The 26,010-nt window shown below is 44.7% G+C and overlaps 3 protein-coding genes across 4 annotated transcripts in view; all 3 read left to right on the forward strand.

Annotated features, from left to right (window-relative positions):
* Window positions 1-26,010, forward strand: part of FDPS (farnesyl diphosphate synthase) — a 96,588-nt gene that overhangs the window by 42,342 nt on the left and 28,236 nt on the right. The gene's annotated exons all lie outside the window — the stretch shown is intronic.
* LOC134412018 (farnesyl pyrophosphate synthase-like) lies at window positions 626-13,788 on the forward strand. 2 transcript variants are annotated; one of them, XM_063145775.1, is made up of 10 exons: window positions 626-656; window positions 2,473-2,617; window positions 4,883-5,023; window positions 6,365-6,445; window positions 7,341-7,463; window positions 9,177-9,265; window positions 9,708-9,780; window positions 10,900-10,977; window positions 12,332-12,460; window positions 13,257-13,788. In XM_063145775.1, exons 2-10 carry the CDS (start codon window positions 2,477-2,479, stop codon window positions 13,455-13,457), a joined length of 1,056 nt encoding a protein of 351 aa, XP_063001845.1. In that variant the 5' UTR covers window positions 626-656; window positions 2,473-2,476; the 3' UTR covers window positions 13,458-13,788. The 2 variants fall into 2 exon arrangements, with proteins under 2 accessions (XP_063001845.1, XP_063001846.1); XM_063145776.1 differs by lacking the exon at window positions 626-656 and adding an exon at window positions 1,118-1,203.
* LOC134412020 (farnesyl pyrophosphate synthase-like) overlaps window positions 1,142-26,010 on the forward strand; it is a 33,029-nt gene continuing 8,160 nt past the window's right edge. The window contains exons 1-3 of the mRNA XM_063145777.1: window positions 1,142-1,203; window positions 17,717-17,861; window positions 19,577-19,717. Coding sequence (XP_063001847.1) covers window positions 17,721-17,861; window positions 19,577-19,717 — 282 coding nt within the window. The 5' untranslated portion in view covers window positions 1,142-1,203; window positions 17,717-17,720. The remainder of the gene's footprint in view (window positions 1,204-17,716; window positions 17,862-19,576; window positions 19,718-26,010) is intronic.

The following is a 26,010-nucleotide window of genomic DNA, read 5'->3' on the forward strand; positions in this document are numbered from 1 at the left end:
GGAGGTTAAAAGTGCAATTGTATGGATATTTAGACAGACAAAAGGTCCTACAACTCCCAGCATTTCCCAGAAAGCAGTGAGGGTTAAGGAATGCTGGGAGTTGTAGGATGTTTTCTATCTAAACATGCATAGGATTGCACCCTAAAGCTATGAGTGGCTCATAGTCAAGTTTATATATTACCTCCATTATCAGAGGTAGTATTTTTTCTATGCTACTTGCTAAGTCACCTGAGCTGCTGCACTCATGTCGTACTCGTGGTCTTCACTTGGGCATCTAGTTCCCCACTGTGGGAACAGAACTGTTGACGAAGAATAGGCCTCCTGTCTGATCCAGAAAGGCTTTTGTTATGTCGCGCAACCTCACACACAATTTCACACGTTGTAGAAATTTTTGCCTCTTTCAATCCTCTTCCAATTCAATCCAATTGAATACTTATGCAACCAACATTCCTTCCTCTTTCCCCATTAGCCAAAGTACAGTTCAACAAACCTCCTCCTCCTGATTGGCCCCTGGTTCCGTAGCCCGTCTTCATACAACGGTGAAGGCCAATCCAGACGATGGGAGTGTGCAATGAATGTGCAGTGGGTGTCTTTATAACCCCATGGGCTGCATTACCAACTTAGTGCTGGGGACAACCTTGGACTGGTAAAAACAGGTAAGAACTGGAGGGGATAGATGGGCTGCGTTCGCTTATCATGAATCCCACCTCCCTTTCCATCTCTTAAAATGCATTTGCATTTATTATCCTTGTAACTTCCCTATGAGCATTATATGGACTATCACGGCAGACACCCAAAACCCAAGGAGGGATCCCTGACAAGGGACCTTTAGAGGTGCTCCTCATCTTCACTGTGGCAAACTGCTTGTTTACTTCCCTCTCGATCTGCCCCAGGCCACCATGGTGATGAGAAGAGGAGCAGCAGTTGGGCTTCTCTAAACGAGCAGTTTATAGCACACTCGTGCTATACATTTATGAGCAATTTATAACATGCTCGTGATTGACCACTCGCAGACGTTTGCAGGTTGATTAAATGACTTCGACAGCCAGGTCAACTAACTCTCTCTCTCTCTCTCTCTCTCTCTCTCTCTCTCTCTCTCTCTCTCTCTCTCTCAGACACACACACACTGGCAGCGTGTAAAGCTGGCATTGCGCTATGAACTTGCCTAGGAAGGACTTTCCCTGCCCTTGGAGAGCAAATAGGGTAAAATGCCTCCCTGCAACAAAGGGAGACAGATCTGATCCCCCACTGCACCAAGAGCACCCCTATATGTCCAAAGCAATTTCCCTTAATGTAGAGATACTCAGTGTCACTGCCTGACTGGTTCATTGGCTCTTTGCCTGTCAAACAAGGAAGTGGGAACAATGATAAGAAAGCAAATAAGAGTTGTATTTCACAACTTGCCTCAGGAATCCAATGGAGGTGAGTGAGTTTACTGGCAAAGGACCAGAACAGCAGCTCAGCAGGCTGGAAGATGAGAGACAGATTAGTCCATCAACTCACTTGAGAATAAGGCGTTCTCTCTTCTTAAACCAGCCCGCTAAGACTGAGGCTAGCAGCCTGTATTTCCATAGCGGCTATGGAGAAGCAGGGTGGGCATTGCAGGCTAGTAATTTTTTTTGCAGGCTATTAACTTTTGTGGGCTCTTTTTGCCAAGGCTCATATTATCACTCCCATAGTGTAGCTTTGTCTTAAAAGACCATCTTTTCGCCGCGGTAGAAGCAAGGCTGCTTTAAAAAAGCACATGCGGCATGGCACTTATTCCATATAAGTTTCCAAAATGATGGAGGAGGAGGAAGGGTGCTCATCTCGTCTATTTTGATTCACAAAATTAATAAAAGGAGGGCAAGGAGAATAAAGAGGGCTCTGTGTATCCAGACTCTCCATCAATATATTCAGTGGGTGAATTTTTGTCCTCATGCACCCTTTGATCCTAACAGTGGGATGTTCATAGTTGGTCTTCCAGTGTAACATAATTTCCTGCCCCCACCAAGAAGACCCTTTATATACAACTGACTAATTCTGACTGTAAAAAATGTGTAACGGCATCAGTAATCGGCCAAGGTTGGACTCGATGGCCTTGTAGGCCCCTTCCAACTCTGCTGTTCTATGATTCTATGATTCTATGAAGAAGTGCTTGTTCTTTTGTTATGAGAAGCTGGTGCCCTTCAGATGCTGTGGGCTACTGCTTCCATCAGCCCCAGCCAGCATGGCAGTTGTAGTCCAAGATATCTGGAGGGCACCACATTGGAGAAGTCTGCTCTAGGGTCTCCAACCATCTGATCACCTGGCGCCCTTCTACAAGTCCCTACAGTCCCATTGACCATGCTGCCTGAGGAGGATGGGAGTTCCATTTCAGCACGTCTTCAGCCTGTCCGGTTGGGGAAGGCTGTGTGCTGCATTCTAGCGTGGGTGGGTGCCTTGCCTTGCGTGTAATTCCAGGACCCGAGATTTCTCTTCTGTTCCCGGCAGAAGGATGAGCGAGAACGGGAAGCAGGCGGCGGCGGCCAACGACAGGGAGCAGTTCGTGGGCTTCTTCCCGCAGATTGTCAAGGACCTGACAGAGGATGAGCTCCACCAGGAGGAAGTGGCCGATGCCGTCGCCAGGCTGAAGGAGGTGGGAGCTGGAGCCTAATGGGAAGGTCTCCTAAATGGCCAACTTTAAGCCATGATGAGGCATTTGGGGGTTGTGGTATCTGAGGCAGGTTCTTCTGCCTGAAGCTGGGGGTGGGGGTGGGGGGGGGAGGTGAGACATCCTTTTGGTCCCGAGAGCCACAGGCAATGTGTCAGGGTGGGGAAACAGCTCTTTGTTCCCCATTCCCAGCACGTGGCCAATGAGCTGGGCCACAGAACTCTGGTGGGCTGTACCGGACTGGCCTTATGTGTCCTAAAGCCAAAGCTTGTGAGGCTGCAGCCGTGGGGAAAGGACTTTGGGGTGGGTGAGCAGTGTCACAGGATGCAGGTACGGTAGTGCTTACCCCTCCCTCCCTGTATAGCATTTGGGCTTTTTAAAAAAGCTTCCAATTTTATTTTATTTTGACCCTTTTTAAAAAATCGGATTGCTGCAAGGGATGGGGTAGGGCTGTGAGGAGGGGATGCCTGAGCTCAATGAGGAGGCCACATGAGCCATCAGTGGCCCACCCTAAAGCTTACATTTGTTAAAAAGGGCACATAGCGATTCTATTTCATTTCTTAAAACCTTTTCTCCCACGCAATTTTGCCTCGCCTACAGTGCCTTGAGTAAGTATTCACCCGCCTTTGACTTGTCCACATTTTGTTGCGTTACAACCCGGAATTAAAAATGAGTTAATTGGAATTTGATTTACCGTTTGATTTACACACAACGCATTTCGCAATTTGAAGCCGCAAAATATTTTCATTGTGGCAAAAAAAAAAAAAGGCCAAATGAATGAATAACAAACTAGCATTTGTTGGATGCATAAGTTTTCACCCCGTGCGCTGTGACACCCCGAAATAAGCTCTGGTGCAGCCAACTGCCTTCAGAAGTCACATAACTAATCAAATGGCGTCCTCCTGTGTGCACTTCCAATGTCACATGACCTCAGCTAAAATACACCTATTTCCGGAAGGCCCCAGAGTTTGTGGGAGAGCAGAAAACCAAGGAGATATACCCCAAAATGACTCACTGCTGTAAACGCTGCCAAAGGTGCTTCCACCCAGTATTGAATACTTATGCAACCAACAAATGCCCGTCTGTTTTTGTTCATTTAACATTTGTGCCCCAATAGTAATAATAATAACAATAACAAAAAAAGCACTTTCAAAGCTTTTCAAATCAAATGCTAAACATGCCAATTAGCTCCGTTTTAATTCCAGGATGTAACACAACAAAATGTGAACAAGTTGGAGGGCATATGTGTAAATACTTATGCAAGGCGCTACAGAGGTACTTGAAGCAACTTACAGCAGCAACCCAATTAAGAGCGAAATGCATGTTTAGACAGAAACTGCCTGAGAACACCCAGCGCTCCACAGCCAGCCATGTTTTCTGCGAATGCTGAGTGTTGTGGGGATTTTTTCCGTTGTAACATGCTTGGCAGTCATTAAAAAGCAAACCATGAATCATGATGTATAAACAGGTAAGGGAGCGTGCGCAAAAAATCATAAATCATCAATGCAGAACAAAATTACAGAGCCAAAATGGAACTTCCTGGGTGGACATTGCATAACCAAGGCCTGCCACAGAAATATTCTTGTCAACTGAATGTCAGCCGAAAAGATTTAGATGTTTAAAAGATGTTCAGTACTGAGCCGTTGTTGACACAAGCACAGATTGCTTAGGGGTATCGGTGAAGCCCTTCCCTGCGAAGGAAAAAAGTGTTGGAGCTCTTCAGCTTGTGGGGAAAAAAGTCTACTAATGCTGGGACATGAGGGAGGTTTTATATCATTACGCCCAGTATACATGTAGGCGATAAAAAATAATTATTTTATTTACTTTCGCTCTCATAACCTGATAACGGTGGAGAACCTCTTTCAGCCGAAGAGCCAGATTCTCTAGAGACACCAAAAATCCTCAAAATACCAGCCTATTTTAGTTGGGCCCAAAATACAGCATACTTTAGCTTAGAGCTCTTACTGCCAGTGACTGTATCTAAGCTTTAGGAAAAAGCATTTCAACCTGTTAGAAAAAACTGCACAAAATCTGGGAAAGCACTTCGGGAAGAAGGAGGCAAAGCCCTGGCTATCGAGGGTATGCAGGTGGGACAATTTTATCCTGCCTGCCTGAGGGTCAACACCCTGCCATAATCTACGACAAATGAGGGCTTGTTTTATGTGCAGCCAGAAGTGCTCCTGCCAAGCGTTTCCCTACCTTGGGGTCTTTAGTGTTGCCGCAAACGCCCTGCTGTCCTTCCCTGTACAGGTGGTAGAATACAACGCTTTTGGCCAGGACAATAATTTGGGGGTGATTGTTCTCACTGCCTTCCGCGTGCTGGCAGGGCCGGACCAGGGGGATCAGGAGAGCGTCCTTCGTGCTCTGGCTGTTGGCTGGTGCGGTCAGCTGGTGAGTGTTTCTACGCTGCTAACCTGCCAGGTGGGAAGTGAGGAAGGCGTTGTGAGCACCAAGGAAACCTTGGGCTGGGTTGTTCACCATGCCAAGCTTTTCTTGCTGGGGCGGGGGAATAGGACCAAATACTCTAGCTAGTTAACATAATGTCAATGCAGAGTGCATCTCCTTTATTTTGCTTCTGCTGGCCGGAGGGAAGGCTAACGGCTGTGCAAAACATTCGAATCCCACCCCAATTAAAAACTTATTTTTTACAAATAAGACCCAACCACAGTCAGCATCAGCAGCCATTTCAGGAAGGTGTGGGTGGGAAGCAGGGCCATCAGCCATGCAAAAAGGCTACTTAATTGTTGTCTTCTTCCCGCCCTATCCCTTTATTTATTTATTTATTTATTTATTTATTTATTTATTGCATTTTTATACTGCCCAATAGCCGAAGCTCCCTGGGCGGTTCACAAAAATTAAAACCACAACCAGGATAAAATCAGCGGTGCAGAAATACAAATTTTAAACAGCAAAGTTCAAATTGAATTTATAGACCGTTAAAATGCTGAGAAAATAAAAAGGTCTTCACCTGGCATCTGAAAGAATATAGTGGAGTTGGAAGGGGCCTATAAGGCCAACGAGTCCAACCCCCTGCTCAATGCAGGAAACCTCCCTGAAGATGCCAGGAGAACCTCCTTAGGGAGCTCATTCCACAGCTGGGGTGCCATAGCAGAGAAGGCCCTCCTCCTGGTAAGCCACCTGGCTTACTTCCTTTGGCAGGGGCTCACGGAGAAGGGCCCCTGAAGATGACCTTAGTCTGGGCAGGTACATATGGAAGGAGGCATGTGTTTTGTTTCTTAGATTGAAAAGCTGAAGGCAGGGACTGTCTTGTTTTACTAATTGTATGCTCTGGGAGCTTGAAGAGTAGGATAAAAATACGTTTACAAAACAAAAAGTTACTAGCCCTAACCTACTAGCCTTTATCTACCTTCCCACACATACCTACTCTGTAATGTTTTCCCCTGTGTAGGGAGTCATCACGTTTTCGAGTGTGGAGGGGGTCGCTGGCTGTTATCTCCAAAGAGTCCACTCAGTGGTTGGAGATAACAGCAGAGATTCCCAATGCCACAGGGGCTTCTCCTTTCTTTCCTATAGGATGTGTGAGCTTGGCAAGGGGGTGGAGACGGGGGGAGGGGGGCTGCGGGCCAGATAGGGAACCTCTGCAGACAAAATTCGGCCTACGGGCTGAAGGTTCCCCATCTCCCTTGTAAAGCAACATGTCTTTTAATGCTACTGCATTATTATTAAGGAGGAGGAGGAGGGGGAAAATTACAATGTTTGATTTGGTTGCAGTTTCAGGCCTTTCTCCTTCTATCAGATGACATCATGGACCACTCACTGACACGCAATGGACACCCCTGTTGGTACAAAAAGGTAATGGGAACAGGGTCACTAGTCCCTAAGGTTGAGATGAGGCACCTTTGTTTTCCTTCCAGAGGAATTGGATAAAAATAGAATAAGTGGCTTTCTAATTAGGCAGCTCTGTTGGTCATATAGCAAAACACCATGAGACCGGGGGCCAGCCAAATATCTTGGAGCAAAGAATCCCACGGCTTAGATGCGGTCACAGAGAAGGCCCTTTAGAATATTCCTCTCTTTACCTTTAGCTGTGCCTCCACCGTATTCAGGATATAGAGAAGGGCTTCTCCATCGCATCTGGTAGGGAGGGCAGGTGGGTGTGGGAGGAGGCTGCAGCTCAGTGGTACAGCACCTGCTTTGTACGCACAAGGTCCCAGGATTGGCACACCTGGAAAAATTGGCACACCTGGAAAAATCCCTACCTGAGACCCTGGAGAGCCGCTGCCAGTCAGTGTCAACATTATTGGGCTAGATCAGCCTTCCTCAACCTGGGGCGCTCCAGATGTGTTCGACTACAACTCCCAGAATGCTCCAGCCAGCTGGCTGGGGCATTCTGGGAGTTGTAGTCTAACACATCTGGAGCGCCCCAGATCGAGGAAGGCTGGGCTAGATGGACCAAGGCAGCTGACTCGGTATAAAGCAGCTTTCTATGATTCTACGTTTCTTTAAAGTAGGAGAGACGTCTGTTTCCCACTCAGAGAGTTAACATCTAGAGACCCCACGGAGGAAACTCAGCTCTGAAGAATGATGATGCCTGCAATTGGAGCTAATTCAATTCAAGTTGATGGCCATTGCTACATTTTGTGGAACCACATCCCACAGTCCTAATAATGCGGTTGGGAACAGGTTCCGGGCTGGGATTTAATAAGCCTTGCTGTTGCTCCTGATTCTGCCTTTTTCTCTCCCCTAGGAAGGAATTGGCATGGATGCTGTGAACGACGCCTTCTTGCTTGAGGCCTGCATCTACCGGCTGCTGAAGCGATACTGCCGGGATCAGCCGTACTACGTAAACCTGCTGGAGCTCTTTCTCCAGGTGGGTTTAGGCCCAACACTGTTTGTGGCTGAGAGAGGCTGCGGTTTCTGTTGTCATGAAAACCATTTGGGGGGATATTTATTTATATTTATTGGGTAGGACTGAGGGGGGGGGCTAAGGGCTGCCTGTGTGTGTGTGTGGCGATATTTTTGACCTCTGGAATGTCCCCACCACCACCATGGAAGGCTACACCCTGATGGCATTTCCTTCATGCACTGAGAGAATGTCTCAAGTCCCTGTGGGAGGCGTTGGGTCATGACTTGCCCAAGTAGCTTATTTAGTGGGTATGCATTTCTTTAATTTTACTGTTTATTGAATTGTTTGCTCTGTTAATCGCACGCTTCCTCCGAGGAGCTGGGGTTGTGCCGTACATGGTTCTGTCTTCTCTTTCCCCTCCCCTGCGTTTTATCCTCTCAACAACCCTGTGAGGTTGGTGAGACTGACTGGCCTAGAACCATCTAGTGAGCTTCATGGCTGAGCCAAGGTTTGAATCCAGGCCCTTGTCTTTACGGAGGCACTTTGGCACCACCAGGCGCCTTGCACCCGCATTTGCTTTCCTTCCTGGCATCTGCACGGGAAGGAAGGCAAGTGCGATTTTTCCTGCCTGGTACCTCTTGAAAAGTTAAAAAAAAACATGGGGGGGGGGAAGGAATGGGGCAGCAGAGGAAGACGCGAGAGGGACTGGAGACCGATCCATGTCATAGAATCATAGAATAGCAGAGTTGGAAGGGGCCTACAAGGCCATCTAGTCCAACCCCCTGTTCAATGCAGGAATCCACCCTAAAGCATCCCTGACAGATGGTTGTCCAGCTGCCTCTTGAAGGCCTCTAGTGTGGGAGAGCCCACCACCTCCCTAGGTTGTCTCCTTCCTCTGGCTTCCCGTTCCTCCTCACCCAACCACATTTATTTTTATTTTTCGTTTCTGCGGAGCTCTGCAGATAGAGATCATAAAATTTAAAAAAAGGGGGGAGGAATGACACTGTATCTCCCCTCCCCCACCCCCGTTTTTATTTTTTATTTTACTTTTTTAGGGGCACCGGGGGCGCCTCCGCTGCTAAAAAAGTTGGGATAAGTGCACGATGTTTTCGGAGCAGAGTTCCCAGGGTTTGCCCCGGATGGCTTCGCAACGGCAGCCAAGTCATGTAGATGATGTGCCACTACTGCTAATCAACCCCAAGGCAACCCCTTCATGTAAACATGCCCCAGATCTTAATCTGATACTTTATCTACTGAACTACACTTAAAGGTTGGCAGGGACAACGTGCCTGAGAACGACTTGAGAGGGCCTTGGCTTTTGTTTGCTCTAGGGCCCTGTATTTCCTCTCATAATTCCCCCCTTCTGTTGCTCACTTTAACTAATCTTGTGCCTGTTCCAAAACACAGAACTTTCCATGTCTTTGTGCCGTCAAAGCTTAACCTGATTGAGGACTAGAATATTTCTCCACGCCCCCCTCTCCCCCATATTAAATGGGAACTGTATATCTTCTACATCTGTCAGTGGTTGAGGAGCCATGTTCTTTGGGTAGGGAATAAACCCAGGCCGGATCTACACTATTGCTTTAAAGCGCTTTATAACAATTCGCTTTATAACTGTTATAAAGCGCTCTAAAGCAGTAGTGTAGATCCAGCCCCAGTTGCTTCTCGCGCGCTCTTTTTCTGGTATGCTTATTCTCTCTCTCTCTGTTCGCTATCTCTTTTCCTGTTCTTCCCTAGGCGGAGTATTGTATTGAACTGGGGCAAGCCCTGGACCTGATCACGGCACCCCCCTCTCAGGTGGATCTGAACCGCTTCACAGAACAGAGGTGAGAAGCCAATGGAGGTGTTTGGGTCTACAACGTCCATCATGCCTATTCTGGTTGCAGGGATGCTGATGGGAATTGTCTGTGGCTGATGGGAATTGTCATCCAAAGCAACTGTGTAGTGGAAAAGAATCATAGAATAGCAGATTTGGAAGGGGCCTGAAAGGCCATTGAGTCCAACCCCCTGCTCAATGCAGGAATCCGCCCTAAAGCATCCCTGACAGATGGTTGTCCAACTGCCTCTTGAAGGCCTCTAGTGTGGGAGAGCCCACGACCTCCCTAGGTAAAAGCGCCACTGTGCTGGATTGGGATTTTAAAGAGTGGGATCTTTTTTAAAAAAAAGCTTGTATGTACAAAAAGAACAAAAACATTTTATAATAAATGTAAAAAAAAATTCAAGTCCTGCTTATGGCTGACCTGGAACTATAGCTGTGTTCTTTGGCAGGTACAAGGCGATAGTAAAATACAAGACGAGTTTGTATTCCCTCTACCTCCCGGTGGCAGCTGCTATGTACATGGTGAGTAAAGGGCCTTTGACCTCGTTGAGCTGTTGCAGAGGGTGTAAATCAGCATCAAAACGGCTATGCAGTGGCACGTTTGAGAGTTTAGGGCGTTGCCTCAAATCTTTGCTGGATCAGTGCGTGATCTTGAGCAAATTAGTCAATTAAGACACATGCAACTCCACAAACAGGCTACCAGAAACAAACAAATTACTGTATTGGACTGGAACTCTAGATACCCAGATTCTAGTCTCCACTCAGCCATGAAGCTCACTGGGTGACTTTGGGCCAGTCATTGAGTCTCAGGCTAACCTACCTCACAGGGTTGTTGTGAGGATAAAATGGAGAGGAGGGGGACCGTGTATTATGCCATGAGTTCCGTGAAAGAAGAAAAAAGGCAGGATATAAATGAAATAATAAATACACAGGGCCTGTTCAGAAGACACCTTAAACCCTTAAGCAGAACAGTCACTCATTAACCACAGTCGGACTGTCTGCAGCAGGGTTAGTGGCTCTAACCATGGCTTAAAGTGTTGTGTGCGACAGCACGTCTTGTGGTTAGTGCTAATCCCAGAGAACCACAGTTTTGCTAATCACAGAGCCTGCAGTGGCATCTGAACAGGCCCAAATAATAATTTTAAAAACTGCTGTTAGGACAGGCCTTTGGGGCAGAGGTTTAGGGAGGCCCACCCAGCAGAATAAGCAGGAGGGAAATGCAGCAGGGCTGGCTTCCTATATTTTGAAGTAAGAGAAGAAATACACACTACCATCTAACAACCCCTGCTATAAGACAATTCAATCCAAAACTACAGCCCTCAAGAAGTTGAAATGCTGGGGTGAAAAGTTCTGTAATCTTGGGCCAACGCTGAGAAGGCCATGTCCTGCATGACTGCCCTCCACACCTCCTATAGAACAAATAGGGAGCAGGGCCTTCATAGATGACCATAAGTGTGAAGGTATATTTGTACTGGAGGAAATGGTCAATAAAGTACCAGTGTAACACTCATGGCTTTACCTGTCTCCCTCCCCAACAGAGAATCCTGGGAATTGTAGTTTTGGCTGGAAGTGTTGAGAAATGTCCTGCTGTAGAATGGTTCTGGCCATAGCTTGTTCATACACTCTCTCTCTTTCTCTCAGGCTGGCATAGATAGTGAAGAAGAGCATGCTCATGCCAGGGCCATCCTAATGGAGATAGGGGAGTTCTTCCAGATCCAGGTACATCTTCCTCCTCCTCATTATTGCTGTCTCTTGGAGATCACTCCTATGAACAATATCATATAATATTGGGTTTGGACCCAGGGTGTCAGGGTTCAGAGGTGGAGAAGCTATGCTGTACTCTTGTCCCGACTGCATACTTTTTTCAGATAGTTTCTCCATTCTTTTGAAGGTTAGCCCCATGAGGGCTAGAACTTTTGCGGTTGTTTTAAATCAGTAGTGTTGAACGGAAAGTTGGACTTACCGTGGAGTGGTGTTCTGGTCAGTGACAGATGGAGCAGGCAGAAAAGGGTCAATCTCCACTTCCTTGGAAGGCAGGGCCAGTCAGAGCAGACCTGTATCCAGCTGGAAGGGGAGGAACGCGTCTCAGTCACCAGTCCTGCTTCAGCTTGCAGAAGAAATTGGGGGGGGGGGATATTGTTTAGCTGACAAAGAAAAAGATAACATCAGTGTAGTTGGTAGCTACCTATAGAGTGGTACTGCAAGAATAGCAATTGTTTCCAGATCAACTTCAGACTTAAAGTATACACTCCATATATTGCAAGCTGTACATTTAGTCTGATCGTATCTGCTGCCAGGATGCAGGCAGAAAAATGTATTGGGACTAATCTTGGACTCATCATCACGGGCAGGAGCCTTAGCTATCAGGCCTAAACTGTACATAGGATCGAGTTCTGCTGAGGTGCATGTTTCAGGAGGTCCAAGGGTTAAATCTCCTGTAGAAGGAAATGTGGTGGCAGAAGCCTAACCTAGCCACTTTTGTGAACGGCACACTGGTCTAAATAGACTTTTTGGTCTGATCCAGCAGCAGCACTTCTCTTATGTTCAGCACTGCCTGGTACACAGAAACGGAGGCCTCGAGAATCTACACAGCGTACTGAAGGCACACGTAAGCGCCTTCAGTGCGACCCGAAAGCACGTGTGTAGATCCTGCCCTGGAAGAGGAGGAGGAGGAGGCGTCCTTGCTACCGCCGCCGCCCACCTCCCTGCTGGCCTCCTGATCAGCCCGGAGGACGTGCTGGGGCTGGGGCTGGCCTGGGCAGGGAAGGAGGAGCCTGGTCCGCGGCGGGAGGGGGTCTTGCCCCCCACCCCCGTGGCTGGGACGAGGCCGGCGGGGAAGTGGGTGGCGGCAAGGACGCGGCCGGATTCCCCAGCCGCCGCCTCCTCCGCCTCTTCCTCCGCCTCTTCCAGCAGGATCTACACACATGCTTTTGGGTCACACTGAAGGCGCTTGCGTGCGCCTTCAGTACGCTGTGTAGATCCCCTTGCTCTAGCATCCAGCATCTTTCCCGCCCACCTGAACAAGGCTTCTCAGACTGGTGGTGAAGGTGTTGTGTTAATATTCTGCCTGCAGGATGATTTCCTTGACTGCTTCGGTGACCCTGAGACGGAGACCGGGACCGACATCCAAACCAACAAGTGCAGCTGGCTGGTGGTGCAATGCCTAAAGCGGGCCTCGGCGGAGCAGAGGCGCCTCCTCGAGGTAAAATGGGAGGGGTTGTATCCTCGCTCCTCCAGGGCTGGGGATGCTGGGATTCGGTATCTGGAGGGTACCCAGCTTGGGAAGGTGGAGTAGGGAAAACTGGGGTAGATGGACCTGTGGTTTGGCAAGGCATAAGATGGCTCCATACCCAGGGATGGCAAAGTTGTGGGACTACAAAGATTGGGACTACAATTCCTATCATTCCTGACCATGGTGGGGGTTAACTGAGTCGCCACAACCTGCCACGTTTGCCAGTTGAATTTTCCTAATTACTCTTGCTAATTACTGAGCCTGGATGGCCATTTGACCAAAATAACCCAACAATAGCCAGTGGGTTATTCAGTCATTGTTGTCCTCTCAAACAAGCCACGTTGCCCAGGTTCGGATGACGTGGCAACCCTCACCAGTTAGGAAAATCTGGGCGGCACATGACCAGCATGTGCAGTGGGGGAAATAAGCTACCTGCACGTTAACCACACCGCAACTGTGTGAACCACCGTGGTGTACATGTTATTGCTGCACCTAGAGAAGTTAATTGTTGTTAATTTAAACAGTCAATACAATGTGCCGTCTTAGTGAATTTCACCATCAAAGGCTTTGTTAAAAAGCCATGTTTTTACTTGGCGTCGAAATGAAATCAGTGTTGGCAGTGAATGCAGCCTTGACATTCCTACATATTACATATGTTATTGTGACACCTAAAGGAGTTGTGTGAATTAGGGGAAGGGAATTGTGCAGTTTTTATCCCAGCCTGGCTTGACTTCAGTCTTTTTTCTTTCTTTTTTTACTGCTTTAGGAGAACTATGGACAAAACGACCTGGACAAAGTGGCACGTGTGAAAAAACTCTATGAAGACTTGGGCCTGAAAGCTGTTTTCAAGGATTACAAGGAGAGCAGCTACCAGCATGTGTCAGGCCTTATTACCCAGCATGCCGTCAATCTACCCCCTCAGACTTTCCTTGGCCTGGTTCAGAAGGTTTACAAGAGGCAAAAGTGACAGGCCTGCCCATTAAGAAGCAGGGCAGGGTGCATATACCTGTCGCAAGGGAGTAGCAAAATCAACCGACCTTTCCTGCAGCTTTCAAAAGGGATAGCGGGGCGGCCTTTCTAGAACTGCCATGGGAGCACGCTTGGGTGGTTGTACTTTTGGCAAGATTTTAATTCATTTGAATTCACATTTTCTACAACTTTTTATAACGCAACTGACAAACCCAGAATTGCACAAGCAAAACCAACTTCGGTTGCTGGGTTCATCAGGGGATAACAGAGTTTGGAGCATTCTTAGGGAGGTAATCTTGCCATCTGTACATTGCTTACAATATTCTTTTAATAGAAATGATTCATAAATATTAAATAAAATATTAAAACAAACGATATCACAAGTGTACGTGTCTGTGAAAAGAAAAAAACACTGCCTTAAATCTCCTTGAAGCAGCCTTCCCCACCATGGTGTCCTCCAGATGCCCTAACTCCTATCCACCCCAACCAGCATGGCCAATGGTCGGGGATGCTGGGATTTGTCCAAAACATCTGGGCTTCCCACACTGTGAAATGGGTGATATTCCATCTAAAGAGCATCTCACACCAAACCCAGATGACCAATAAATCCAGACAGCACCACTTGGGGGAGAGGAGTTGTAGAGTTGTCACCAACCAAGATCGGATTAAGAACATCAGAAGAGCCCTGCTGGATCAGGCCAAGCGTCCTTCCGGTCCAGCATTCTGTCTGACACAGTGGCCGACCAGCTGCCCACAGGAAACCCACAAGCAGACATGAGAGCAACTGCACCCTCCCGCCCATGCCTCTGAATCTAGAGGGAGCACAGAGCCATCAAGATGGTTTAAATCCAGATCAGAACCTTTGCGAGTGGGCAGGTGGGTTCCAAACAGAGGACAAACTTCAGCTATTGGGTGGTATAACAATGCAATCAATCAGTCAATAAACAAACAAACTAGTCCTTTTCCAATAAACTGATGGAAATTGCAGGGGAGCAGGTTTTGACTGAATGTTCAGGGAAACGTCTAAACGGTACAAGCTGTTCAATGGTAAAAGAGTGTTTTGGGAGGTGGTAGCGGGGTGTCACTTATGAACTGCAGCTGGGGAGGGAGACTGGAAATGCATCACCATCAAAAATAAAAAAGGACAGCAGTGTGTGTAAAAATATGCATATGCCAATTTATCTGAACAGATGAAAATTTAGTATTATTATAATTTTAAAAGGAATACAGTACTTCACAACATAGTAGGGAAGACGGTCGCCAAGTGTGTATGCCTTTTCAGTCTACTATTGTCAAGGAAATCAAGCTGGGTGGTTCTTTTACCCGTGCCCATAAGAAAATGACTCGAGAAATCATTAGCTATATAAACCATAAAGTTCATGGCTTCCTGCTTCTTTAAAACATATTTTTAAGGCTGCAATTGCTTTTACAATTAAGCTGATACTGAAACCATGTCACAAGACAAGCGGTGTCCATGCCGGCAGCTGGAGGGTGGAGGATTACCAATAAAAGAAACAGATGGAGATTTTTTCCTGTAACTGTTGCAATACCCATGTAGTGTCTTCTAGTCAGAGAAGTACTTAAACTCTGCACATGCCTAAATGCTTGGATTCTCATTGGTTGTTGTATTGCAGAGCTGTATTATGATTGGTGGGAAAGTTCTGCCATTATATCTAAGGGGAACTGACCCTATAAATATGTTAGCCTTTCCTAAAATTCTTGGGCAGTTCATCAGGTCTTCTGAGACTGTCACCCTGCAGCGCTGCTTGTAATAAACCTTCTAAAGAAAGAGAAATTGTGTCTTGAGAGTCTGTGACCACCACTCAGCGAACCACAGGGACCCGTGGTTTCGGGTTCCACCACACTATGGACGGGCCACTTAGCAACCCATGGTTAAACCATATTGCAGAGTTCACATATACTGGGCTGGTTCACCTGACACAACCAGGACATTGATTATGGTTTATTTAATCATGGGTTAGTGGCAGTGCTTGCAAGACATAAGCTATGTGGGCGGATTACTTTTGGAATAACCCATCTTGCGCCCAACAGGTGATGGGGCTAACTGCAGGTTTTTCTACCCCTTGGCCCTCTACCCAGTATCCCAGTGTCCTCGGGGGCAGAACTAAGTGCAGTACAAAGTTATAGAGAGAGGTGTGCATTGAAAAAGAATGGAGATGAACAGAAATGCAACACATCTCACCAGAGTGTGGAAGAAGGAGCGCTGGAGACCTCTGTGCCTTAATGCTGAGCTCGCTGTCCAGGTGCTGAAAAGTGTGGATGGTCAACGTCAGGGTCCCTGCAGCTCTGCCTTTCTTTGCATTCTTCCTCTTCAATCGGAATATGGACTGAACACCCCTTCAAACGGAAAATGTTTTCTGTAAGGTAGAGCCACACTAGCTTGAAAACAGTTTCACTTAACAGCCCCGATTTCTGTCCGCAAATAAACCTGAAGACCGTAATTCATAGTTAGCTGTCAGAACTCTTTGTTCCTGAGATCTCAATCCCACCCACATTGCAATCCTAGACATGTCTACTTGGAAGGAAATCGCACCGCACGAAATGGGCAGATTAAAGGAAGGAGTTCGTCACACTGCTAAAGCTATGGAATTTGCTTCCAGATGTAGTGATAGCCATCAACCTGGATGGCCTTAAAAGGAGTTTAGTCCAATTCATGGAGGCTAAAAGTGCAATTGTATGGATATTTAGACAGACAAAAGGTCCTACAACTTCTACCATTCCCCAGCCAGGAATGCTAGTTTGAGAACACTGGGAGTGGTGGGATGTTTTTCTGTCTAAACCTGCATAGAATTGAGAACTAAAGCTATCAATGGCTACTAGTCATGGCTATATATTGCCTCCACTATCAGAGGCTTTATCACCTGCTCTACAGTTACTATCATATCTTTCAGCTTATTACATACACAGTAAAACCTTTCCAGATTCTAGCCTTTACCCACTCATATGAAGAAAAGGTTGTGTTTCACCCTACCCTCAGGTTGTTCAAGTGGTAGTGCTTGGCTTGAGAAGAGTGTGTTAGGCAAGGCCTTCTGTATAAGGTCGGTGCCGTCGCAGTGAGCTATTTTATCTGTGCCCACCCTGTTTTGCTGTAAGCCCCTTCTATTAGAAATTAAGTCTTCTGTAGCAATTTGATCAAAGCTGTAACTGAAAATATATTGAGTAACACTTGCTCAACCAACAAGAAGTGTTGATAGTCAGAGTGTGAGCCTCCCGGCAAGAACAGGAAGAGTAGTAACCACAAGGAACAGATGGTCAGGATTGCAATACCCATCAACATCTTGTTTTTTCTCTCCTTAGAACTCTGCACATGCATATCAATCCTTGCCTATCATTGGTTGAAAAGCTTATCTATTACTGTATTATGATTGGTTACCGTATCTGCCGATGTTTCTGAAGATATTACCCTATAAGTACGTTAGCTTTGCCTGAAACTAGTGGGCAATCCTTCAGATCTTCTAGGGGTTGCCACCTTGCAGTGCTGCAGCACTGCTCGTAATAAACTTTTTCTAAAATGAGAGAAACCGTGTCTTAGAGTTTTTGGCTGCCACTCAACAAATCCCAGTTAGAAGGAACCTGCCTTTTCAGGGTTCCTCCACAATTTGGCGACGAGGAAGGGTGAGTGGTACACAGGAGAACCCCAGTAGGTCTTCCACCAAGAAGACAAAAGGACCTTTATATACATCTGACAATTAAAAAATCTTTAACGACATCAATAATGGGCAAATATGTGCTTGTTCTTTTGTTACAAGAAGCTTGTGCCCTTCAGATGTTTTAGGCTACATCTTCTATCAGCCCAAGCTACCATGGCAGTTGCTACTATGGCAGTAGGCAAATCGGGAAGTTACCAGTGCATGCACTACTGTGGCTAGGTTGTCCCTGTCCAGGGAAGACCGTAGCTGGGGGATCAGCTGAAGTCCACCTGGATGGATCTAGGAATACTCCCAAGCTACGCACCTGCTCCTTCAGAGAGTGCAACCTTAGTTGCACTCTCCTTCAGAGAGAGCGCAACAGGTCGCTTACCCAATTCCAGGACTCAGCATCCACCAATCCACAGAGCTTCTGTCTTATCAGGATTTAGCTTCAGTTTATTGGCCCTCTTCCAGCCTCCAAGGGAGGTCCATTTCAACACATTTGGTACTTGCCAGCTTGGGAAAGGTGCCAGCTTGGTAGGTGCCAGCTTGTGCTGTATTCTAGTGTGGGTTCCAGGACCCGAGATTTCTCTTCTGTTCCCGGCAGAAGGATGAGCGAGAACGGGAAGCAGGCGGCGGCAGCCAACGACAGGGAGCAGTTCGTGGGCTTCTTCCCGCAGATTGTCAAGGACCTGACAGAGGATGAGCTCCACCAGGAGGAAGTGGCCGATGCCGTCGCCAGGCTGAAGGAGGTGAGAGGTTTCCTCAATGGCCGACTTTAAGCCACAATGAGGCATTTCAGGGTTGTGGAATCTGAGGCAGGCTCTTCTGCCTGAAGTGGGGGTGAGCCATCCTTTTGGCCCCGAGGGCCACAGGCAGTGTGTCGGGCTGGGGGTGGGGAAACAGAACTCTGGTGGGGACGTACAGGACTGGCCATATGTGCTCTAAAGTGAAAGCTGTTGTCGGGCTGCAGCCTTGGGGGAAGGATTTGGTGGGGGGAGAGTGGTGTCACAGCATGCGGGTAGGGGAGTATTAACCCTTCCCTCCTTACATGTGATTCTGTCCCTGTATGGCATTTGGGCTTTTTAAAAAGCTTCCATTGGCATCAATGGAAGCTTACCCCCCCCTTTTATTTTGACTCTTTTCAAAAGCCTGATTGCTGCAAGGGGTGGGGTGGGTATACGAGGAGGGGGTGCTTGGGCCTGACGGAGAGGCTCCAGGGGGCACCGGCAGCCCACCCTAAAGCTTGCATTTTGTTAAAAAGGGCACATCATGGTTCTATTTCATTTCTTAAAATCTTTCCTCTCGCATATTTTTCTCCTCACTTAAAGCTCCATCACAGCCACCCGTGTTTTCCTTCCTCAGTTCCTTTCTCTTTTCAAAAGAGGAAGTACTCAACAAGCACGAGGCCCAATGAGTCCGCTGTTCTAATGGCGCTGCTTCTCCTGCGCACAGCAGGAGAGAGCAGCGATTCCGAGTTTAAAAAAACATCGGGCTTAAAGAGCTCCATCCGACGAGCGTTTTATTGCACGCTCGTTACTCAGCACCCACTCTTTCATCAGCAATACCAACCCTTGAAAACACGCCCACAGAACATCAGATTGAAAACAATGGATGAAAATACACTTTGAAGTTTGAGCAGGGTGCTTTTGCATTACCGGAAAAACCGGACTTTCCACGTGCCAAAATACATCGCTAAGAACCACAATCACAGCAGGACATGGTCGCTGTCATCTGAGTCTTTTGCATGCAATTCACCTCAACAGCAGACTATAATGCTGGTGTGATGGAAGTCTTTAAGTACAGTGTTTTTTTTAACTCTGAATTGCTGCTCTCTTCTGCGGTGTGCAGCGCCATTAGAACAGCAGACTCAATGGGTCTCGTGCTCTTTCAAAAAGAGGAAGGAAAACATGGGTGGAGAAGCGAGGTAGGGAGCGTGTTAATCCCCAGCGTGACGGAGCTTAAGGGGGGGGGGGGGTTGTCACACAAGGAAGGCCAGAAGGGGTGGAAGGCAGACGACGTCATGTGAGGAACCTTAGCAAACTCTGTGAGTGCCCAGTAACAAGCGTGCAATAAAACATTCATCAGATGGAACTTGCAGGGGCAACTCAAATAAGAGAGCAACTCTATGCGTGTTAAGGCAGAAATTGCCCAACTACACCCAGCATTCTGTAACCTGCCATGTTTTCTGCCAAAGGGGAGTAAAAAATAGCCGAAGGCGAGGGTGGAACCAAGTAATCTTCAACAATAATATTAGTAAGCGTTTTATTAAAGTGCCAGGTGGCACTTTAAACGTTATTGGTTATTTAAATGGTCAACTAATTCAATGTGAGCTTCTACACCCTGCCATAATCCATAACCAATGACAGCTTGTTTTATGTGCAGCCAGAAGTGCTCTTGCCAAGCGTTTCCCTACCTTGGGGTCTTTAGTGTTGCCGCAAATGTCCTGCTGTCCTTTCCTGTACAGGTGGTAGAATACAATGTTTTTGGCCTGGACCATGATTATGGGCTGACTGTGGTCACTGCCTTCCGCATGCTGGCAGGGCCGGGCCAGGAGGATCAGGAGAGCCTGCTTCGTGCTCTGGCTGTTGGCTGGGGCTGTCAACTGGTGAGTGTTTCTACGCTGCTAACCTGCCAGGTGGGAAATGAGGAAGGAGTTGTGAGCACCAAGGAGACCTTGGATTGGGCTCTATATAACCCCAAGTTTTGCTTCTGCGGTTGGTGGTGGGGAGGTCCAAATGCTCTAGCTAGTTAACATCATGTTAATGCAGAGTTCACCTCCTTTATTTTGCTTCTGCTGCTTGGAGGGAGGAGTAACGGCTATACAAAGCATTTGAATCCCACCACAATTTTAAAAATAAATAATTCCTTTTTGCAAATAAGACTCATCAGCAGCTATTCCAGGAAGCTGGACAGAGGGAGATGAGAGTGGGAAGCAGGGACATCAGCCATGAAAAAAAAACCACGACTGAATTGGGGGGGGGGATCTACACTACTGCTTTAAAGCACTTTATAACAGTTTTGACAACTGTTGGGGCCCGGGACACACTGCATATACAGTTTTCAAAACGTTTTCAAAGCGCTTTAAAAGCAGTTGTGTAGATCCCCCCTTGTTCTCTTCTTCCTTCCCCATCCCCTTTTCATTTATTTATTTATTTTTAAATTTTTTATTTTTCAACAACAACAAAAACAAACATGATACATAAACATAAAATTGCCTTAATATCATATATTCATACTTAAGCTATTAAACATATTCATACTCAACATAACAGTGCTCCCCCCACCTCGGGAACTCATTCCTGTTTCCAAAATCTCATTGTTTCTTCTGAAGGTGGTTTCCCACTTCGCTTAGAAAACACAAACTCTAGGAACTTTTTCCATATTCCCTCAAAATCATTCGTTTTTACTATACCTCTTTTCATTTTAATATTGCATGTCAATTTATCATTTATAGCAATGTCCCACACTTCTTTATACCATTCTTCAATACAATAATCTCCTTGAGTCTTCCAGTTCCTAGCTACAATTAACCTCACAGCCGTCAGCAGATTCGTTATCAGTTCTTTAGTTTCTTTAGTACATTTAAGATCTTCTTGCAGTGAGAGTAATGCAATCCTTGGTGTATCCTCTATTTTAAATCCCACAATCTGCTCAATCTCAAAGAACACCATCTCCACAACTTTTGCACATATTTACAATCCCACCACATATGTAAATACGTTCCTTTTTCACCACAACCCCTCCAAGAATCTGCTGAATGCTGATTATTAATCTTATTTAATCTAACCAGAGTTAAATACCACCTCCATACAAGTTTATAGTAATTCTCCTTTATTCTTACTGACGTATTTCTCAACACTCTCTGTCTCCATAATCCTTCCCAACTCTGCTGTCCTATCTGTATCTTCAAATCAGTCTCCCAAACCACTTTCCCTACACTATCCAACAATCCTTTCTCAACTAATATAATATATAATTGACTCATTAACCCTTTTGTCCCTATATTTTGTCCCTTATCGATTTTTTTTCCAATCAATTTCTCAAATTTCGTCATCTCTCCACACTCTCCATTTTCTCTTACCCAATTTTTAGTCCATTGTTCCAATTGCCCATAATTTAACCACGTTAATTTTATATCTTTTAAAACCTCCTCCAACCTCTCTCTTGTATTCATCCCTCTTAGCCATTCTCTTAATTTCATTTTATTTTTTTCTGTTAAAACTTTACTTAATCTATTCTTTAGATCTTCAGGAAAATTCTTTAACACTATCACCGGTGTTAAGGAGAGCTGCTTGAAAGCAGTTCCTTTTTATATTTGTTCCAAAGTTCCCAATGGGACTTCAAAAACTGATTATCTAAATTATTAACCCATTTTCCTTTCCCTCTTTCCTTAAAGAATACATTCTGCAATTTTAATTCTATATTACTTGTTGTTTTTTCCTCCATCCAATCTAAATCCCCTACCCCTAAAATTGCTTCAACAATATGTCTTAACCTGTTTGCTACATAGTAAGACTTAAGGTTTGGGAGTCCCAATCCTCCCTTTCTTTGGCTTAAATACCATTTACTTTTATTAATCCTTGATTTCTTCTCAGCATTACAATAATTATTTATAAGATTCTGCCAACTTTTTAACTCTAAATCTGAAATTCTTATTGGTAGCATCCTAAAGATAAAATTAATCTTAGGTAAAATTTTCATCTTTATTAAAGCTATTCTTCCAAACCATGAAAGGTTCAGTCTCTTATACTTCTTTAACTTTTCAACTATCTCTTTTTTCAATCCATTTAAATTCTCACTTTCCAAATCTTCTAATTTTTTAGTAATCTTAATACCCAAATATTTAATTTTTTCTTTACTTTTCAAATCTGAAACCTTCCCTTCCCACTCCTTTTCTTCCTTTTTAGTGTAATTAAATAGCATCAATTCCAATTTTGCCCAATTTATTCTTAACCCCATAACTTCTTCAAATTCTTTCAACTGCTGTTTAATTCTTTCCATTTTACCTGTAGGATCTCTAATAGTTATTAACGTGTCATCTGCAAACATATTCAACTTTATTTTATTACTGTTACCTATCCCCTCTATCTCCCCATCTTCTCTTATTGGATTTGACAACAATTCCATCACCAATACAAACAGGAATGGCGAGAGTGGGCATCCTTGTCTTGTCCCTCTGGCTAGTCGTATCTTATCCGTACTTCCATCATTTACTACCACTACGGCTGTATTTTGGGAATATAACTGCTCTATTATTGCTCTAAATTTATTACCAAATCCCATTTTATTTAAAACCAACTTTAAAGCTTGCCAACTCACACAATCAAAAGCCTTGAAACTATCTAACGCTAAAATACCCGCTTTAATCTTTGACTTTCTTATCCCCTGAATTACATTCAAAACTCTACCTACTAAAGTGTGCATCTGTCTTCCAGCTATAAAACCACATTGGTCTTCCCCTACATACTTAGCTATAAATTTATTTAGCCTTTTAGCCAAAATAGTTGGAAAAAAAATTGCATCTTGATTTATTAACTAAATTGGTCTGTATGAATCAGGGAGAGTCAAATCCTTATCCGGCTTCGGAATTAAAATTATTATAGAATGCTCCCATGATTCTGGGATCTTCTCCCCTTCCATTATTGCATTATATAATTTCAATAACTTTGGCACTATTAATGTTTTAATTTTTTTATAAAACTCTGGTCCTAGACCATCTGCCCCCGGTGATTTCCCTACTTTAAGCTGGTCTATGACCTCCTCTATTTCACTTTGCAATATATTTTTGTCCATTATTTCCTTATGCTCTTTTTCTAATCCTTTCTTCAAAAATTTATCCACATAAACTTCCATCCTCTTCCTTTGGGTATCTTTTTCCTTATATAAATCTTCAAAAAATTCCTGAATTTTTTTTATTTTATCCTTCATCATGTGACAATAGTTACCTTGCTTATTTTTTACTGGCCCTATCCCATTTTTAGCTTTTTCCTTTTGTGTGAGTTTGGCAAGCATCTTCGAGTTCTTATTACTATTTTGAAAGTATTCCCTTTTCATATAAATTAAATTCCTCTGAACCTCTTCTAAATTTATATTATCTAATTCCCTTTTCTTTGCCTGTGATTCTATTAACTTATGTTTATTCTTAGTTTGCCAATATTCTTTTTCCAACTTTATTATCTTTTTCTCTAAAGTCACCTGCCTTGCCTCCTGTTGTCTTTTTAGGTTACACGTTTCCCTAATACAAATCCCCCTAAACACAGCCTTCATGGTATCCCAAACCACTGCGGTTCTTGTTCCCCCCTTTTCATTTATTTCCCATGTTTCTGACAATTCCTTTTGCATTTTCTCAATTACTTTATTATGCTTAAATATCTTAGTGTTCAATCTCCACCTTAATGCTTCTTTGTAATCCTTACTAACTGCAAAATCTAAACTTACCAATGCATGATCCGTTACCTTAATTACCCCTAATTCCATTCTGCATATCTTAGTTACAAACTCTCTAGATATAAAAATATGATCAATCCTAGAATATGTATGATGGACTGGAGAGTAAAACATAAATCCCGGGTCTGCCCCTCTGAGAACTCTCCAACAATCAACAAAATCCTTTTCTTTAATTAATTTATTTAAAATAGTAGCATTGTTTCTCTTTTCTACCTTAGAGGGATTTGACCTATCTACTCTATTGTCCATAACCATATTAAAGTCTCCAGCCAAAATAACATACCCCTCCTTGAATTCTTCTATCTCTCTTAATACCTCTTCATAAAATTCTTTTTGTTTATTATTTGGTGCATAAACTTTAATCAAAGTATACATTTTCCCTTAAATTTGACCCTTAATCAAGAGATATCTCCCATTCCCATCCTTTTTAATATTCTCCAACATAAACCCACTTCTTTTTGAAATCAAAATGGCCACCCCGGTTTTTTTTGACGTCCCCAATGACTTTTCATAATAAACTGACCATTTCAAGCGAATAGCATTAGTCTTTTCGTTAGATTGATGCATTTCTTGCAGAAAAATGATGTCAGAACCATCCCTATTTAACAATTGTTCAATCCTTCTCCTTTTCATGACTGCCCCCAGACCTTTAACATTAAGCGTTGAGATTCTTATCTTCTTATCCATATTCAATTCTTTGGTTGTCTTTCCGATCCCATATGTGTCGAAAACCTAACTTACATACATAAAAACACAGCACCCCAAACATACCCTTCCCCCCCACCCCACTTCCCCTTTCCCTCCCATATCTTTTCCCCCCAATACTTCCCCGGGAGTCTAACACTCCGGCCATTATTTAACCCTTGGGGGGGGAAGGCAAGCCAGGAACACAGAGCCAGCAGGATTTAATATAATTATACTACTTATCATCACCATATTATCCACTTTACACCCCACCCCCTACTGCGCCTCTTTCTTCCTCATTGTCACTCTTTGCGTCACCACCAGCTTCTTCTTGTGGACCCAAACCCAAGCTCTCAAGAAGCTCCATGCCTTGCTGAAAAGAAAAAAACCTTATGATTTTTTTCCTTATATGAGAAACGCAGAAAAACTGGATACCCCCAGGCATAGGGGATCTTCCTCTTCTTCAATTCCCCTGTTATAGACTTAACACTGCGTCTCCATTCCAAAGTTTGTTGACACAGATCATTAAAGACCTGCACTGGAGCTCCTTTGAACTTCAGCTCTCCCAATGCTCTTAGCTCCCTCATCAATTGCTCTTTCTTGTAGTAATTTGAAAATTTCACCAAAACATCTCTGGGAGTTGAGCCGCTTCTAAAGCCTCCAACCCTGTGGACGCGCTCCACATCTTCTTCCCTTAATTGCAGGGTTGGGACTAGTTCTTTGAACCAGCTTGGGATATTCTTCCTAAGGTCCTCCCCTTTCTTTTCCACCATATTACGAACGCGCAGGAAGTTTGGAAGACAACTCTACCTTCTAGAGTTGTCTTCCAAAGAAATCAATCTCTTATCATGATCGTTAAATTTCACCTCTTGCTCATCCTGGATCTTTTTAATTTCTTTAACTTGATTTCTCATCTGGTCAACTTCTGTCTTCAAAAAGCCTAATTGCTTGTCTCTTATAGCCATTTCTGCAGCCAGATCATCCACACGCTTATTTGTTTTACCAACTTCTGTTTCAATCTTCATAAAAATCGCATCTTTAACTCCTTTTAACAGAGCTGAGATTTGTTACATCGTAACCAGAGAGCTCCGGCTATTGGGCGGTATAGAAATGTAATAAATAAATAAATAAAATAAATAAATAAACTTCTTGCACTGCTGGCTCCGAGCCAACTTTGGCAGCCATCTTAAGCTCTTTAGTAACTTTTTTCCGTTCTTCTTGTTTATTATCTTTTTGTTTATCCTCTCCTTCTAATTCAGCTGTTTTTTGCAGTCTCTTGACCGTATTGTTAGAAGCGTGTAATCTATACCATTTCGGATTCACCGAAAGATCCTTCTTAGGTCCGTTATACTTTTCCCTACCTACTGCGTACAGCATCTATATCCCCAATGGCATCCGTTGAGGATCCAGAGCCTCCTTGTGGCTTTGCTGTTGTGTCTCTTCTTCCTTCCCCATCCCCTTTTCATTTAGTTTTATACTGCCCAATAGCCGAAGCTCTCTTTGTGTGTTTTGTCTTATTAGATTGTAAGTCTGAAGAAAGGCGTTGTCTTGGTTTACTAAATGTATATAGGATGCTCTGGGAACTTTTACGACTGAAAAATTTTAGGAAAAAAAGTCACTAGCCCTAAACTACTAGCCCTAGCCTACCTTCCCACACGTACCTATTCTGAAACATTTCCCCCTGTCATTTCCCCCTCTGCCTCTGGTAAGGGAGGAAACATTTTCGAGTGTGGAAGGGGCTGCCGGCTGTTATCTCCAGTGTGTCCA

The sequence above is a fragment of the Elgaria multicarinata genome, chromosome 21 (genome assembly GCF_023053635.1).
Source record: "Elgaria multicarinata webbii isolate HBS135686 ecotype San Diego chromosome 21, rElgMul1.1.pri, whole genome shotgun sequence".
Classification (NCBI taxonomy): domain Eukaryota; kingdom Metazoa; phylum Chordata; class Lepidosauria; order Squamata; family Anguidae; genus Elgaria; species Elgaria multicarinata.